This window comes from Copadichromis virginalis, linkage group LG4 (assembly GCF_057382275.1).
Source record: "Copadichromis virginalis isolate Kocher_CV1m ecotype Utaka linkage group LG4, C_Virginalis_male_GT1.1, whole genome shotgun sequence".
NCBI classification, from domain to species: Eukaryota; Metazoa; Chordata; class Actinopteri; order Cichliformes; family Cichlidae; genus Copadichromis; species Copadichromis virginalis.
This window is the reverse complement of record NC_140621.1, coordinates 1,483,867-1,502,717: the sequence shown is the minus strand read 5'-3', so window position 1 is coordinate 1,502,717 and position 18,851 is coordinate 1,483,867. Positions and strand designations below refer to the sequence as shown.

The 18,851-nt window shown below is 44.0% G+C and overlaps 1 protein-coding gene across 3 annotated transcripts in view; it reads right to left on the bottom strand.

Annotated features, from left to right (window-relative positions):
- The window catches only part of LOC146710500 (voltage-gated potassium channel KCNC1-like), a 76,416-nt gene extending 58,025 nt beyond the window's left edge, over window positions 1-18,391 (bottom strand). For all 3 annotated transcript variants that reach the window (XM_085453070.1, XM_085453072.1, XM_085453071.1), the window contains exon 1: window positions 17,613-18,391. In XM_085453070.1, coding sequence (XP_085309196.1) covers window positions 17,613-18,155 — 543 coding nt within the window. In that variant the 5' untranslated portion in view covers window positions 18,156-18,391. The remainder of the gene's footprint in view (window positions 1-17,612) is intronic.
- Between the last annotated feature and the right edge of the window lie 460 nt (window positions 18,392-18,851).

Here is an 18,851-nt window from a genome sequence, read left to right as displayed (position 1 = left end):
AGGACAGAATGAATGGGGCCATGTATCGTGAGATTTTGAGCCAAAACCTCCTTCCATCAGTGAGAACTTTGAAGATGAAACGAGGCTGGGTCTTCCAACATGACAATGATCCACAACACACCGCCCGGGCAACAAAGGAGTGGCTCCGTAAGAAGCATTTGAAAGTCCTGGAGTGGCCTAGCCAGTCTCCAGACCTCAACCCCATAGAAAATCTGTGGCGGGAGTTGAAAGTCCGTGTTGCTCGGCGACAGCCCCAAAACATCACTGCTCTCGAGAAGATCTGCATGGAGGAATGGGCCAAAATACCAGCTACTGTGTGTGCAAACCTGGTAAAGACCTATAGTAAACGTTTGACCTCTGTTATTGCCAACAAAGGTTATGTTACAAAGTATTGAGTTGTATTTTTGTTATTGACCAAATACTTATTTTCCACCCTGATTTACCAATAAATTCTTTACAAATCCTACCATGTGGGTTCATGGATTTTTTTTTCACATTCTGTCTCTCACAGTTGAAGTGTACCTCTGGTGCAAATTACTGACCTCTGTCATCATTTTAGGTGGGGGAACTTGCACAATCGGTGGCTGACTAAATACTTTTTTGCCCCACTGTATGCTGCCACCTACTTGGATGATGTCATCATCCATACTGACACCTGGACGAAGCATGTGCAGCAGGTTGCCGCGGTCTTACAATGTTTAAGGTCGGCAGGGCTCACGGTTAACCCGAAGGAGTTGATGGAGGGCGGTACAGTACCTGGAGTACCACTGGGGAGGTGGGCAGGTGTGCTCTCAGATGGACAAGACAGCAGCCATCGCATCCTGCCTGCGTAAAATCTTAGGATAAAGGATTCACCCTGGTTAAGTTGGGCAACGGGGGCATGTGGGGGTGGCTCAGCTGCAGAGGAAGGATGGGGCTGCAGGTTCAGGGGGCAGTGCCTGGGTTGAATGGTCGACAGCTTGTAACCATTATTTAATCATGCCACTCCTATTCAAGGAGCATGCTGGGACTCTGAGAATGTGGATAATCAGACAGTAGAAACAGCTGGATGTGTGCTGAAAAGCTGGAACTACAAAAAACACTAAGGTGTGTGTGTGTGTGTGTGTGTGTGTGTGTGTGTGTGTGTGTGTGTGTGTGTGTGTGTGGGATGGAGACAGAGAAAGCAGAAATAACAGCATGATCCGTAGAGTTGTCGGGTCTCTTGTTCACAGTGGTGTACCACAGAACTTTCACCCATATCAGCAGGTCTTAAGATCTCATTCGCAGCCCTAACAAGCACAGTGTCAGTGCTGCGATGGGGTCTAAAACATGACTACAATTTTCCAAAGTTTTGACTTGAAGAAAGACATTGATTGGGATCATGGATTTAAGTGTGATTTTGGTCTTCTATTCATTGTAACCAAAAAGTTCATAGATTCTAGAAAGAATGGTGGACTCTTAAAATACATGCATTTATGTCTCTGGGTGTGTCCAGAGCTATGGGCCTGAGATATAAGTTATAGCTCCACTGACTGATTTAGGAACAGCACCTTAGGGACAACCAAAATGAGATCATCATAATGGAATATAGTACTATGGGGGGGGGGGGGGGGGGGGGGGGGGGGGGGGAGAAGACACTACTGAGTCAAATATAAATACAGATATAATTCTTTTACACTATGATTACGGAACACATCTCAATGTTGTGTTCACTTTATTGTCATTGCATTATGTGCATGACTGCAACAGTGTGCACTGCCATTACTGAAGCGCTTCATATAACTGATGTCTGACATAGGACTTCTTCACATTTCCATATAGTCTCTGTTACACACACACACACACACACACACACACACACACACACACACACACATTCACTCAGGTGAGGCAGGTAAGCAGAAGTCAATGCACTATTTTTGCTTAGTTTTCCTATTTATCCTGATTTCTGCAATGGTCAACAGAGCCATGATGAAATAGCCTTGGGCTCCTAGGGGGTGGGGGGTGGGGGTTCCACTTACCTCTTTCACCTTTTATGTAATTATACACTACTATTACATTGAATCATTAGTAATTATCAAACTAGATTCATTCTTGTTTAAAAGGAGATTTTTCTTCCCACTGTTGCTTGGTTCGTCTGATTGTTGGGGTAAGGCTCAACAATACAGGACAAAACCCTTACAATCAGAGCAAACTCTTGGGGATGGTGGGGAGGAAAAGACCCTTTTTAACAGGCAGAACCAGGATAAGGGAGTAGCAGCTATGTGTCAACTTGCTTGGGAATGCAGCAAGTCAGTCCCCCAGTCCATCAGTGTAAGCCTACAGGAGCAAATGTAAGTGAATCACAATTAACTGTAGCTGAGCTGTAACTTTAGCTTAACCTAACCTTAAACGTTAATGTTGGAGATTTGGTCTGTCTTTTTTGTTTGCCTTTATTAAGATGTGACTGGCTATTGTCAGATTACGTTATGACTGTAAACAACTTAAAATGTTCATGTGTCACCTATTCATTAAGTCATTTACAGACTCTTCTGCCCATATACAAAACTTTCTGTACATTGAAAATGTTCATACATCTCAACTTTGTTTCGTAGACTGACTGAAAACAAGATCAGGACACATTTCCTTAAAATAACAGAAAATTTGAGATAGTTTTGGGCAGAAAAAGCATTCACTTGGGCTTTCCAGGACTCCTACCGAGGCAGTTTTAGATTTTTCAGAGCAGTTTATTCTCAGTCACCAAAAAGCAGCTGACAGATAAACAGAAAACTGTGTTCTGTGGTTTTCAGGGAAACTACGAGTCGGGAGCTGCTTTTAAGGACATGCTGGATTTCTTTGAAAAGCAGATTGCCACAGGACATTAAAGACACACCTATAAATCGAGCAGATATTTGAAAATATCTTAAAAGTTTTGGACGAAATGCATTCGGGGATATTGCATTTCGTCATTTCGAGCTGATTGGAGACCAAAACAGCCAATCAGATTTTTTTGCATCCAAGTCTGTGATTGGCTGGTTTTGTGGCACAAATATAACGGTGTAGAGAAAGAGTTGAGCGCGCGAGCAACACATAGCGAGCGAGAGGGGCTGCTGTTGTGTGTGTGCAACACTTGCACCTGCAAACTTTTTTTTACCTGCGCTCACATTTTTTTTATGTGCACTCAGAATAGTGGCACAAAAATAACGCCATAGTTACCGTGTCCTTGTATTGTGCTGCTGTCATTTGTTTCTATATATAGGCGTGTGTGTGTGTGCATGTGTGGGGGTGTGGCCCTGCCATCTGGATCATCACACACACCTGGAGCTGATCTAACATCGTCGGGGAGCTACACAGCAGTGTGGCTGAGAGCTCCACAACAAGGGATCGTTATGCGTGACTACCTGTTAGTTTTTCAGCAAGCCAGTAAGTGTTAGTCTGCCGCGATTGTGGAGTTTTCTGAAGGCTGCTTTTGTATGTGTTTCCAAGGAGGAACGAGGAAGCAGCGGGTGGATGGTACGCAGGGAGTGGAGACACGGAACAGGAGTCAGGAACACACAGGGATTTATTGGTTGTCTATATTTTCTGCACTGTAAATAAAACGCACTGTCATCATTACCAGAGTCCTGCATTTGGGTCCTCCTTTCCCTCATCCCCACGGGCTGCCAGAGAGCAACACTGGCTGATGATGAAATCCAGTCAGCTGGCATGGTGACACTGCCAGTATTAACCTGCAGGGCTGGACTGGGACAGAAAATTGGGCATTTTGACTACAGACCGGCCCCCCAGGTATTAAAGCCATAAAGACTTTGAATGAAAACAAATGCTGTTGTGACAGTCCCATATGGAAAAGAAATAGTAAAAACTTATATGACTTAACTCATGAAAGTGGCCACTTTCTCATTACTTTCATATATTGTTTTAGTAAGTATCCAAAACATACAAGATTCATTATATAATCTTTCAAGGGATCTTATATCTGTTTTTACTCTTGTATGCTTTTCATACAAGTTTCACACAAGACAGATACAAACTTTATAAGGTTTATATATATCTTTTCCATATGTACACTGTCTTGTTGGTATATGTATAATTTCTATACATTTTACGTCAGATAAAAACTTTGTTATACCTGGGAACACCAAGGCGTTCCCAGGCCACCTGGGAGATATAATCCCTCCAACATGTCCATGGTCTGCCCTGGGGCCTCCTCCCATTAAGTACATGCCCAGACAACCTCACCCAGGAGACGCCCAGGAGGGATCCTTGTCAGATGCCAGAACCTCCTCAACTGGCTTCTTTTGATGTGGAGAAGCAAAGGCTTTATTCTGAGCCCCTCCCGGATGGCCGAACTCCTCACCTAATCTCTAAGGGAGAAGCCACCCACCCTTCAGAGGAAGCTCATTTCTGCCACTTGTATCCGCGATGTCATTCTTTTGCTCACTACTCACACCTCGTGATCTTAGGTTGGGGTAGGGATGTAGATCGACCGGTAAATTGAGAGCTTTGCTTTTACACTCAGCTCTCTCTTCACAAAGACGAACCGGTACATTATCCGCATCAATGTACCAATCTGTCTGTCGATCTCCCTTCTCCTATCACTCAAGATAAGATAAACTCTTCCACTTGGGGCAGGAACTTGTCCCTGACCCAGGGTGGGCACTCCATCCTTTTCCGACTGAGAACCATGGCCTCAGATTTGCAGGTGCTGATTCTCATTCCCACCGCTTCACACTCGGCTGTGAAGTGTTCTAGTGTGGGCTGGAGGCCATCACAGAATGAAGCCAATGGAACCACATCATATGCAAAAAGCAGAGATGAGATTCTGAGGCCACCGAAGTGAAAGACTTTTGCCACTTGTCTACACCTAGAAATTATGTCCATAAAAATTATGAACAGAATCGTTGACAAAGGGCAGCCTTGGCAGTGTCCATAACCCACTGGAAATGAGTCCGACATGCTGCTGGCTATGTGGACCAAGCTCTTGCAATGCTTGTTTAGGGATCGAATAGCCTGTAGCAATTGGCCAGACACCCCATACTCCCAAAACACCTCCCAAAGGACACTCCAAGGGACATGGTCAGATACCTTCTCAAAGTCCACAAAGCACATCTAGACTGGTTGGGCAAACTCCCATGCATCCTCAAGTATCCTCGAGAGGATAAAGAGCTGGTCCAGTGTTCCACGACCAGGACAAAAAACACATTGGTCCTCCGAGGTTCAACTAACAGATGGGCTGTCCTTTTCAGCACCCTGGCAGAGACTTTCACAGGGAGACTGAAGAGTGAAACACACCCTCTCGTTCCCCCTTGTTAAAGATGGGAACCACCACTCCGGTCTGCTAATCCAGTACCTCCCCGGATCTCCACGCAACATTGTAGAGGCGTGTCAACCAAGACAGCCCTACAACATCAAGAGCCTTCAGGAACTCAGGGCGAATGTTGAAGCACCTTTGACAGCAATTACAACTTTTTGCACATTCTTCTTTGCAGAACCTCTCAAGCTCAAGGTTGAATGAGGAGCTATGGTGGAAAGCCATTTTCAGATCTCTCCAGAGATGTTCAATATGGTTCAAGTCTGGGCTCTACTGAAGAACATTCACAAAGTGGTTTCAAATAAATTTCTTTCTTATTTTTGGCTGTGTGCTTAGGATTGTTGTCTAGTTGGAAGACAAACTTTACCCCCAGTCTGAAGTCCAGATCACTCCGGAGATGGTTATTGCCAGATCCAGAGTGCTCTGGACAGAGTGCTCCAGCAATGTACAGAGATATCCAGGATACTCTGTACATTGCTGCATTCATCTGACTAGTCTCCTAGTTCCTACTGCTTAAACACATCACCACATCATTATTCTGCTACCACCATGCTTCACTTAAGTTATGGTATTGGCCGGGTGATGGGGAGTGCCTGTTTCCACCAGCCATGATGCTTGGGATTCAGGCCAAAGAGTTCAATCTTTGAGTTCATTTGGTGACCAGAGAATTTTGTCCCTAATCTGAGAGTTCTTCAGGCATCTTTTGCAAACATCAGCTTATTGAGGAGTGGTGTCCATCTTGCTACTTTACCATGCAGGCCTGGCTGGTGGAGTGCTGCAGAAAAGGTTCTCCTGCCTTCATAGGCGACCGTGGCTCAGGGGGTTGAGAAGCGCATCTGTAACCGGAAGGTCGCCGGTTCGATCCCCGGTCTCTCTGTCCTGGTCGTTGTGTCCTTGGGCAAGACACTTTACCCTACCGCCTACTGGTGTTGGCCAGAGGGGCCGATGGCGCGATATGGCAGCCTCACTTCTGTCAGTCTGCCCCAGGGCAGCTGTGGCTACAACTGTAGCTGCCTCCACCAGTGTGTGAATGCAAGAGTGAATGAATAGTGGAATTGTAAAGCGCTTTGGGTGCCTTGAAAAGCGCTATATAAATCCAATCCGTTATTATTATAGAACAACACTGGAGCTCTGTCAGAGTGACTGTCAGGTTCTTGGTCACAAGCGGTTGCTCATATTGGCCTGGCAGCCAGCTTTAGGTCCTGGTGGTTTCAAACTTCTTCCACTTACAGATGATGGAGGACATTGTGCTCATTGGGACTTTCAAAACTGTAGAAATTATTCTGTACCCTTCCTCAGAGCTGTGCTTTGATACAATCCTGTCTTGGAGGTCTACAGACAATTCCTTGAACTTTATGTCTTGGTTTGTGCTCTGACATAGAGAGTAAGCTATAGAACCTTATATATTGGACAGGTATGTCCAATCAACTGCATTTATCACAGGTAAACTCAAAACATGATATAGAAACATCGAACAGATCAGTGGAAACCTTTTGAGTGTTATGGCAAAGGCTGTGAATACATTTGTAAATGCTATATTTTTTATTTTTCTAGTTTTAATAAATTTGCAATAATTTTGTTACGTCCCCAAGAATAAGGGCAAGGGGTTGAGGGGAGTAACATTCACTAGTTCCTCAAAGAAAACACCAAGCTTAGTTAACACGAGCAGAATACACCACAAAAGCTAACAACCCAAGACTGGTCCAGTCACTGATTGAGCAGCTGTTCACTAGCTCATCTACTGCTGGGTGGCTGATTGTCGGATTGAGTCAGCTGACCACTGGCTCCTCTGAAGAGATGGGTGACAGTGTACAGTATCACAGAAAGGGGCAGTAGCAGGTGACAGCGTCAAGCTGGGAAGAGGTCAAGCTAATGGTGCTGATGTTGGCAAGTCCATTATTCTACAGAGCATTGAACACGTGACAAATATAAGTGTCTATGAGCTGTGTCTGTACCTTACTATGTACATGTATGCAGATTATAGGGTGCTGTTATTGGTAATAGGACTGTAAGAACATAGCTTGTGTACACACAAGAGCAACATTTGTTTTGAATTACATATAAAGCAGCAAACAGTAAACAAGACAGAATTAGATGTTCAAAAACTACAGAAATATAATCATACATGTCTTTGTCCTCCAACAGAAAAATTATATTGATGGTTTGATAATGCTTCAACAATATAAAGCCCTGCCGGAAAACTGTATTCCCCACTATGTGTTTGCATATACTTACTCACACAGTTTGCACAAAAAGCCTTTTTTGTTGTCTTCAGACAGAGATGGAGAATACAGTCTGAGAACCTTTGGGTTTTTCTGAAGTTCCATCTTCTCTCAAGAATGTAAACACAACCATTTAAACAGTGAGGAAAGGATGACTGTCATGGTGATGGTTGAGTTGAGGAAAGACACAATGAAGAAGATATGGTTTAAGATATTTATCTCTCCCATGTACATTTAAACATTCAAGTCACAGAGTACTCGTATGTCACGTATGCTCACGTGTCACAGTGACGAGCGTACCTTAGGAATTCTATATCATTACTGAAAATCACAACCATATGTTAAGCTTACAAGTGTACCTCAAAGCTGGCAGTTGTGCTTGTCTCGTGTGTGTGCTGTGTTCTGTGTGCATGTGTGAGGCTGTGTGTGTATACAGGTAGATTTGTGTGTGTTAGTTTGTCTGTCTCGGACTGAAGGTGAAAGGAACTCATCCACAGTAGATGTTAGATACTGCAGTTCACACACACACACACACACCATGCACAACACATCACAACAGATCATTCTGCAGGAATCTGCTGCATGTATGGATGTACTGTATTAAATGAGCCTATGGGCTCACCGTTCCCATGCTCAGTTAGCTATTTTTGCATGTGTGTGTCTGTGTGTTTGTTCGTTGGCTGTTTTATTAACTCCCTACGAGGCAAGATCACAGCGGAGATCCCTCTGTGGTTAAATGTTTTGTTTCTTGACGTGACATGAAATATAGTTTGGTCCCCCTCCCTCTCTCTCTCTCTCTCCCTCACAGATAGGTGGCACAGACAAAAAAAAAGTCTCTTTCACAGCATTATCCTGAAAAGCACCGAGGGGGGAGAGGGACCCTGCAGGATATATTGCCTTTACCACAGCAAACCTCCAGGGAGACATGTAGAAAGAGAGACATGGGTGGTTTATAAAAAGATGAAAGACACTGCAATGACAGAAAAGGGAAAAATGAGAACTGGAAAAATGCTGAAGCATGTGCTTGTGATTAAGTATCATCACCTGGTTGTCACTGTTTTTCTGCAGATGTACTGAGACCCTGTAGGCATTAACTGTTGTACTCCACATGGAGCGCACCTGTGAATAAAACTGGCTCAGTTATTGTTACTTGGAGAATCGACTGGGCCAGTTTCCATCCACTGACCACCCATCTCACAGATCATGTTCATTTGAAGAAGTCAACATTTTTAACACTGAGAATGATGTAAACTAATGATGATCAGTATTCTTTTTTCTTCTTATATGTAAGCCAATTTAAATGGTAGAACTACTTTATCCTTCTTCGTTCATCAAAGCATTACACCTTTTCAGTACTTTTTCACTTCAGGTGATATTTTTACTGTTCTACGTTGGCATTTCAAGTATTTGGTTTTAGTAAACTTTTCTGTTTATTTATGCTTATTTATAAACTAACTTAGAAAAGTGTCATGTCATATGTCAAACATTCATGAAAGTATTTTGGCTACCATACTTTTTTTACCAAATGATTTCAAATGGGACTTCCAGTATGGCGGCGAGCTGAGCGGACATGCGTTAACCTGCTCTGCTACCCTGTTGGCAAAATCCTGCTAATATATTGTACTTGAGTAGGTGAATCACCGCTATTTCAACAAATAAACTTAGGGTTATGCCGGTGTCACAGAAGAAAGTCAGTCAAGGGCGGAACAAAACTCTCCAAGCTTAATTGTCAGACTTTACGAAGTCGAGGCCTAGCAAGGATTCATCAGCTAGCAGTGAGGGCATGGACTCCGGCGAGGCTAACGCTAGCGGGACTCCAAAGGTTAATGCGCCGGACAGAAGCAAGGATATGGCGGCAGGAGAGTCCTGCCCCACATTGGCCATCATCCTGACCACTATCAACAACATGAAAACAGAGTTTTCCTCCAGGTTTGACGGCATAGGTCCGCTATTGAGAGTGCGAGGAAAGACATTACTGACTGTGTAGAGCGCGTCACAGAAGCAGAAACTAGGATTTTGACAATTGAGGATAACGTCGCCTCCCTCCAGACAAAAGTACTAGTCCTAGAAAATAAAAATAAAGATTTGGAGGACAAACTGCTGGACCTGGAGACAAGATCAAGGCGCTCCAATTTGAGGATGGTCAACTTACCGGCGGGAGCGGAGGGCGAGGACGCCTGTGCCTTTCTGGAGAGTTGGCTGCCGGATGCACTGGAGTTGATGCTGGGGCGTACATAACTAACGCTGGAGCTGGGCCGAGAACCCACAACAATCCTGCACCCCGTACGCTGATAATGAAATTTCTCAGCTTCAAAGATAAAGAATTGTTGATGAGAGCAGCTAAGACTAAAACAGAAGTACGATACAAGAACAAGACGGTGAGGTTTTACCAGGACGTGGCGGCAGGTGTCCACAAGAAACAGAAGGAGTTCGACGAGGCGAGGCGCCAACTCCGCACAATGGGGCTCCGCTATGGCATCATTCCCCCGGCCCGGCTGATAGTGACATATAAGGAACGGTCCCTCATCTTTAACAACCATGTTGAGGCGGAGGGCTTCATCAAACGGATCAAGTCAAAAGAGGGATCGGACTGATGGTTAGGATACGGTCTAAGTTTACAAAGCAGAAGGTAACATCTGACCTGAGAAGAAGAGGAGCAGGATCGAGCCGAGCCGGCTCGGGCAGATCAAACTATAACGTTAAATGTATGCTTGTGTCTAATAGCGCATATTACAATGCATTTTCTATCAGGGGCTCAGTGCAGGATTAACCCTCTTAAGATACCCATATCTGTCTTCTAATTTAAAATAAATAAATAAATCAAATAAAAAAAGATTAATAGGCCGAACGTATTTCTGCAACAAATGTAAATTGGTCAACTTCAAGTAAGTGGGGCTCAATCAAACCAGCAGACCACTTCTGATTAGTTTTGCTTAGAAATCTGATTTGAAATGTGAAATTGGATTTCACTTATGGCAAAGAGGGGTGTTTATGAATAGATAAGAATGTAATATCTAACCTTGGTGGCACAGGAGGGTATGGTTAATGTTATAGTTAACAGTTGGATAGTTCGGTTCTACTAGTTCAGCTATACGGTGTCATCCTTGGGTGGGACTGTTAATTGCTACCTGAAAGCTTTAAACATCTGGGGAAGGCCTGGATATGAGTGACGGTGAGGGTATTCGGGCAGTTTCTGATGTTACTAATAGTATTTATGTTAGCTTTCCGTCTTTTTCTTTTTGTTATTTTTTTGACATATATTTTCACTTGTTTGGGGAATATAACTGCACAATCTACAAGAAATGTCTAGTGAGATAAAAATCTAAATCACATCATGGAACTGCAGAGGGTTACGAAATCTGAAGAAAGTTAAACAAGTCATGAACAAAATAAAATTTTTGCAGTCTAACATTGTGTTTCTTCAGGAAACACATCTGATGCATAACGAGGACTTGAAAATTAAGAGGAGGTGGAGAGGCAAGGTCTTGTCTGCATCGTTTAACTCTGAAGCGAGAGGGGTCACCATTTTGGTGCACGAATCCATACCACTCCAGGTAAAGTCACCAAAGACAAATTTGGACGTTACCTTGTCATTCAAGGGAACTTACTAAATGAATAAATTATCTTGGCGAACATCTATGCACCTAATACAGACGACCCTATCTTTTTTCAAAACTTATTCCTCATGTTGTCCTCTTTTCCTGGTAAATGTGTGGTGGCAGGTGATTTTAACTGTGTACTAGATCCGGTGAAAGATAGGAGCTCGGGAACCGAAGAGTCTCACACCCGTAGTAGAGTAACTATACGGCACTTTATGAAGAAATTAAACTTAATAGATATCTGGAGGGAAGAAAAGAATTCAAGAATTGACTTCTTTTTGATATCTGCAGAGTTGAGACATAAAATCAAGGAATGCTCCTTTGAGGCGATCCTAATCTCAGATCATGCTCCCAACTCATTGGTATATCAGGACGCAAAGCTTGTGAAAGATGCTAGAATTAGGCGTTGCAAACAAAAATGGTCGGCGGACCCTGGTTTGGTCTCGCTTCTGGATGAACAAATTAGCCTCTATTTTGAAATGAATAAAACAGAAACTTCTGCAACCATAAGATGGAAGGTTTTAAGGCTTTTATTGAGGGCCAAATAATTAGTATCACTAGCTCTAAAGCAAGATTGACTTTCCAAAAGGCAAAAGAGTTAGAGACAAAAATAAAGGAATTAGAAAATGAATACTATCAAACAAGGTCCCCTGAAATACACCAAAATGTACAGGGAGTGCAGAATTATTAGGCAAATGAGTATTTTGTCCACATCATCCTCTTCATGCATGTTGTCTTACTCCAAGCTGTATAGGCTCGAAAGCCTACTACCAATTAAGCATATTAGGTGATGTGCATCTCTGTAATGAGAAGGGGTGTGGTCTAATGACATCAACACCCTATATCAGGTGTGCATAATTATTAGGCAACGTCCTTTCCTTTGGCAAAATGGGTCAAAAGAAGGACTTGACAGGCTCAGAAAAGTCAAAAATAGTGAGATATCTTGCAGAGGGATGCAGCAGTCTCAAAATTGCAAAGCTTCTGAAGCGTGATCATCGAACAATCAAGCGTTTCATTCAAAATAGTCAACAGGGTCGCAAGAAGCGTGTGGAAAAACCAAGGCGCAAAATAACTGCCCATGAACTGAGAAAAGTCAAGCGTGCAGCTGCCAAGATGCCACTTGCCACCAGTTTGGCCATATTTCAGAGCTGCAACATCACTGGAGTGCCCAAAAGCACAAGGTGTGCAATACTCAGAGACATGGCCAAGGTAAGAAAGGCTGAAAGACGACCACCACTGAACAAGACACACAAGCTGAAACGTCAAGACTGGGCCAAGAAATATCTCAAGACTGGTTTTTCTAAGGTTTTATGGACTGATGAAATGAGAGTGAGTCTTGATGGGCCAGATGGATGGGCCCGTGGCTGGATTGGTAAAGGGCAGAGAGCTCCAGTCCCACTCAGACGCCAGCAAGGTGGAGGTGGAGTACTGGTTTGGGCTGGTATCATCAAAGATGAGCTTGTGGGGCCTTTTCGGGTTGAGGATGGAGTCAAGCTCAACTCCCAGTCCTACTGCCAGTTTCTGGAAGACACCTTCTTCAAGCAGTGGTACAGGAAGAAGTCTGCATCCTTCAAGAAAAACATGATTTTCATGCAGGACAATGCTCCATCACACGCGTCCAAGTACTCCACAGCGTGGCTGCAAGAAAGGGTATAAAAGAAGAAAAACTAATGACATGGCCTCCTTGTTCACCTGATCTGAACCCCATTGAGAACCTGTGGTCCATCATCAAATGTGAGATTTACAAGGAGGGAAAACAGTACACCTCTCTGAACAGTGTCTGGGAGGCTGTGGTTGCTGCTGCACGCAATGTTGATGGTGAACAGATCAAAACACTGACAGAATCCATGGATGGCAGGCTTTTGAGTGTCCTTGCAAAGAAAGGTGGCTATATTGGTCGCTGGTTTGTTTTTGTTTTGTTTTTGAATGTCAGAAATGTATATTTGTGAATGTGGAGATGTTATATTGGTGTCACTGGTAAAAATAAATAATTGAAATGGGTATATATTTGTTTTTTGTTAAGTTGCCTAATAATTATGCACAGTAATAGTCACCTGCACACACAGATATCCCCCTAAAATAGCTAAAACTAAAAACAAACTACAAACTACTTCCAAAAACATTCAGCTTTTTTTCTAAAGAATTTTTATTCATCTTCAGTCATGAAAAGATGAAAAAAAAATACTGATTGAGGTCATCAGAATTCATGCATGACAGGGTTAAATGACACGTCATACATCTGTAGTAACATTAAATGACCAGTGGGTGGCAGAGTATGGAGGGACACATCAGAGTGTCAAGTTTGTTCACTTTTAAATAGGAGGTTAATAAAATCTATTACTAATTACTTTTTATTGAAGATCTTCAGTGTTAACTGTAAATGGAACGACATCATAAAGAGACTATTTTTTCCTTTCCGCTGACATAACAATAACATGGAAGAACAAAACGAGCAGCTGTGGCTCAGGAGATTGTCGGAAGGTTGGTGGTTTGATCCCCGGCTCCTGCGGTCTGGATCTATCCATGAAGCAGAATACTGAACCACTGAAGCATTTATCCGAGTGTGAATGTTAGACAAAAGCACTTAGGGACAGAAAAAAGTGCTTGTGTGATGTGTGTGAATAAGCTGAATGAGCCTCATAATAGAAAGTGCTTTGGGGCTTAAATACAGTAGGAAAGAGCTATAAGTACTAGGACCAAAATGACACACTGCTACAATGAACTCTGTGTGTAGCAGCCTAGCAAGTGTGTGAAAGTGAAGCTCGTGTGTGCATTTGCTTGTCTTGTTGAGAGATTGGGGGAAGAAAAAAGTAAAGAATGAAAGAAATAGGGGGGGGGGGGGGGGGGGGGGGGGATTGCAGTGGCTCCATTCTCTTTTGCTTCTTTTTATTCTGCTGCTGAATTCACCCTCAACCAAAAACACCTCACATTCTGTAATTCCCTCCCCCTGTTTGTGCCTCTCTCTCTCTCTCCTACTCTGCAGCAGACTACAGCACAGTCAGCTACTATGGGGACTGCAGTCTTACGCTATAGCACAAGCAGAGAGCTGGGGGTGGGGGGTTGAACGAGGTGGGGGAGTGAGAGCATATTGGGTGGAGGGTTGGTGAGAAGGGACTGAATAGCAATAATAAGCAATATAGCACTCATCTCTGATTATGTAGCACAGTAATAAACCACAGTGAGCTGTCGGTGCGATGACACGAGAGAACGAGATCGGAGATGGACCATGTAGATTGTGAAGCAGAAGACAGACAGAAATGGGCAAACCTGGCACCTTTGCAAATATAATACACATACTTAAGGACAGACGCCACAGGACAACAACTCATGCCGTCCTGCTTTTCTTTGTCAAATATCTTTGTGAAAAAACATTTAAACCTTCATCCTGAAACAAGCTAATCGGCTAACAGAAGCTGGACTTTAGCTTACCTGAGTGTTGCTGCTGCGCTGACCATCTACCTTTCAACCCAACCTTTTTGTCCCAGTGCTGGCACCAAAACTATTGACTGCAACACTTTCAAAGTCACTTCCACTGTCACACTGATGCTGTCCTAACCCCCTCAACCATGACATCAGCTTGTCTTTTTTTGTACTATCACCCCTCATTATTCAGTCACTCGTTTGCTGCCATTTACATTGCAGACCTGTCCATTTTTATGGTACTTCATGCTTCCACAGGTCCTCATTCCTGTGATATCTACATATGGACGCAACACTATGGTTAAGAAAAGATCTTGGTTCGTATGAGGTTTTTGTCTGCACAAACTGGGGTCCCCTGTATAGACACGAGGACCATCTACAGCCAGACTGCCTGCTTTTCTGCATAAAGGGCATTCTGTGTCCTGCACTTACACTGAAAGTTGCAGCATCATTCTATTTGACTGTATTTTGTGAGGACACTGGGTTGGAACAAGCCTCTCTGAACTGCAACACTTGCATAAACTGAGTGAGATCCTCTTTGACCGATACAGCAGACATGCTGATAGAAATGTTCACCTATATCACTGTTGACGTCTGATTGCTGTTTCACATGTGGATGAGGTGCTGGGCCACAGCTTGGTTACAGTTTGATTAAATTAATCCAGCAGCCTTGTCTTCAGCTTGAGAAAATAACGTCTGAAAATTATTTATTTACTGTAGTAATCTAACAAGTTTACTTGAGTTTTTCACAAAAACAACACCTGTGGTTTTTACAAATTAAATCTCACCCACTTTGGTTTGTGCACTGGTGCATTGCAGCATTTGTCAGAAGCTGATTTGCCTTAATTCTACTAAAAGTTCAGAGTATCAATCATCACAACGCAGCTCTCCTCGAAATGACTGTTGTTGCATTGACACTATAAAAACCAAGAGAATTCCATCAGATAGCTTTGCTGACATCTTATAGTTTTCTCTAATCAGCAGAACTTTCAGTAAACTTAAAGTGGGTAAAAAAGCAGCATATTTAAAATACCATACTCTAGATAGTAAAGCCCACTTTATGGTAAATAGCCTGGTTCTTATTCAGCATCCTTCTAGTCACCACTCTGTACAAAACGCATCATTTACCCAAACACTGTCTACATGTAAGTGCTTTCTGCCTCTGATAAATACACCACAGAGCAGACTGGGCTTCAGTATCTTGCCCAAGAATACTTTGGCATGCCGACTGGAGCAGCCAGGGATCACACGCTTAACCTTCCAATTAACATGTGACCTAATCTAGTCCTGAGCTAGTACAGTTTCTCCTCTGTGTTGAAAAGCAGACTGCAGACCAGCTGCACATAAACATCTTCAAACTGCTTTGGTGCCAGCGAAAAGGTTTAACATAGTCTCACCTTCCACAAAATATTCTCATGCAACCAAGAAGCTCGTTACATATCAAAGCCAGTTCTTGTCACCATGATGTTGTGATGCTGTACTGTCAAACAAATCACTTTTTTCAATCACTGGATCTAAGAACTGCCCCAGATTCAACAGGAGGCAGTTTAGATGGAATTTAATTCAAGAATAGTGAAAACTGAAAATGAAGGTGAGCTCCTGTTCTCTCGTGGAGCCCCGTGGACTCTGTGTCCACACAAACACCAGCTGCAAGTTCAGGTTAGAAGGCCATTTGTTGTTAGTGGTCTCTTTGCGCTCCTCTTTCCTCTCTTCTCCTTCCACTTACTCCCAGCCGCAACTTGGAACAGGAACTGCCCAAAAAGACTCATTGGCTGTCCTCTGCCACCCCCCGAGGCCATCGCCACATCCTGCTGCTTCAGGGCCCAGGGCCATCCCAGGTGACCCATTGCACTCCCCCTACCACCTGTTTGACCAGCAGGTCAGCAGCCCAGGCCAATCGGGTCCCACACCACCAAGCTCACTAACAGCCTCTTCCCCTGGACCATTCAGACTGTTAACAAGCACTATCCCCCCACAGCCCACCCCTGCCCACCCACCTCACCTGAGCCATGGTCTCAGAAACCTTCATCACTCAGGCTACTCACACATGGACTCTATTTAGACCAAGTCCTTTCTCCGGACTTCTTCAAGCACTTTACAGCTATGTTGTTCTAAATGTGTGCCTTTCTCGTCTTTTTGTGTATGTCCCTCTTCATTGTAAATACTTCTCATGTTTGTTATTTATTCCTGCTGTCTGCTGTGTACATTTTATTCTGGCACCGCTGGTTTTGTTGTACATGTACAATGACCAAAAAGGGCTATTCTATTCTATTCTATTCTATTTTTGCATTCTGATATTTATCTTTCTATTAAAAGACAGCTCGGTTCTTGCTTGATTGTAAGGGCATACTTTCCTATTTTCTAGGGCCTTTGACTTCTGATTGTGATAAAACTCCTACATATACACAGCATGCTGAGATTACTGTTGTAGGTCATTGGTGTTATATAGTATAAATAAGCTACAAAGCTGATCTTCTGACTCATTATAGTCAGGACAGAACAGTTGAATCATTTTTGAAGTGAGTTCCTGGGAGGCAACAACATTTAGAAACAGACAAAGCAGTTGTGAACAACATTGGAGCAAGAGCAGTACCTAACTAAAGTCTATGTAAACTACATGTACACATGTACTGAGACAAACCTCTAGGATGAAGTGTGAGGATGCACAGCTGACGTTCCTTTATTACATTTTGATCACTTTACTCATAGAGGTGACCTCTAGACTGTTGAATAATTTTCACAAAGTATGGATTGACAAGAAATAGATATGGAAAAAACATGTCTGGTGTACGATAGACATTCAGGATGGATGCACACTTGTGAAACATTTGTGAGATGGATGGGCTGATGCGCACTGAAAAAAATGCCATCAGCAGGAGCCACAATCCTCCTGCAAAATGATTCATGAGAAAGATCAAACGTACACCACTGTGGCTTTTTTTTAACCCGCAGAGAACTGAACGTCCTTTCATCCTCCAACAGTATCCGGAGAACATTTACGCGCAACAATGCGCAGTGGCCAAAACAGTGCCAAACGCATGAGTTGCAGAGCGCGCACGAGAAAAAAGGGAACACAGATTGAACGTTACACTTGCCACTCACCCGGGCATATTTGGAGGAGTAGGGATCCTCAAACAGTGCCCACATCCAGGGCTGCCACACCTCCCACCGTGTCGCCCTGCGGCCGTCCTCCTGCATGCACAGACGTTTCAGGTCGCCATCCGCTCCGCCGGTGAGTGCAGGGTCGTCCTCGGGTGGATCCGGTTCGGGGGTCTCAAAGCTGTCCAGGGCTTCTTCTGCATCACGGTGCTGTCGGTAATTCATCCAGCAGCACGCCTCCACGTCCGTCTCATCGATGCCCCAGAAGGCAAGCTCTTCCTCGAAGAGCGGCCCGCAGACATCGTTGGGGCAGTGGAGCTTGCCGGTACGGTAGTAGTTGAGGATGAAGGCGAAGGTGGCCGGGTGGCGGTCAAAGAAGAACTCGTCGGACTTGGGATCGTAGTCGAAGTTGCTGTAGGCGTCGGGCTCTGTCAGCCAAGACAAACGCGTCCCCGGCAACGTCTTTAGGGTGCTCCGGTAGGTCTCGTGTCGAATTCCACCGCAGTTGATGACGATCTTCTCGCTATCTGACGCCGAGCAAGTCATGGTGCTGGAGCATCCTTCGGTCGGTACGTCCGACTGCTGCTGCTGCGGCTACTGCCTTTCCCCATCCACCGTCGGTCCCCGATCTGTATGCTTGTGTTATACTGTACCGCCAACAAGGAGACACAAGTGAGAGAAGGAAAGGAAGGAGGAGTCAGCCTCTCTGCCTCTCTAAGAGAGAGAGGGGGGATCTGCAGGCGCGTGTATATGTACGAAAGAGAGAATGTGTGGGATGCGGATTTTATGAATCAATAGGTTTCCCCGCTGATTGACTGCCTGCCCGCGCGATTGATTTACTGAGTTCGTGTGATTCAAATCCTTTGACGATGTTGAATTCGCGACCTCCACATGAATACCCGAACATGAATACATTTGCTCTTATTCTCATCCCGTGGGTCTCTGCAGCCCGTACTTGTGCAGAGAAATCAGATGTGTTGAACTAAGCAGTAGAGAGCGAGAGCATGCACGTGATCATTTGCTTCTTTTTTTTTCCTTCTGGAAATGCTGAAATACTGATGCGCATCTAGACATTTGCATCTCTATGCCTGCTGAAACAAACCTTATTCAGGAATTTCATTTATTTAGTAGGTTTCGCTTTCCTGGTGTCCAACTTTCTACCACATCCTTAAAACTGGCTGCAGGAGAATGCACTCAGTAACATTAGTGGCACTGAATTATTGTTGCATGGCTCTTGTTTTC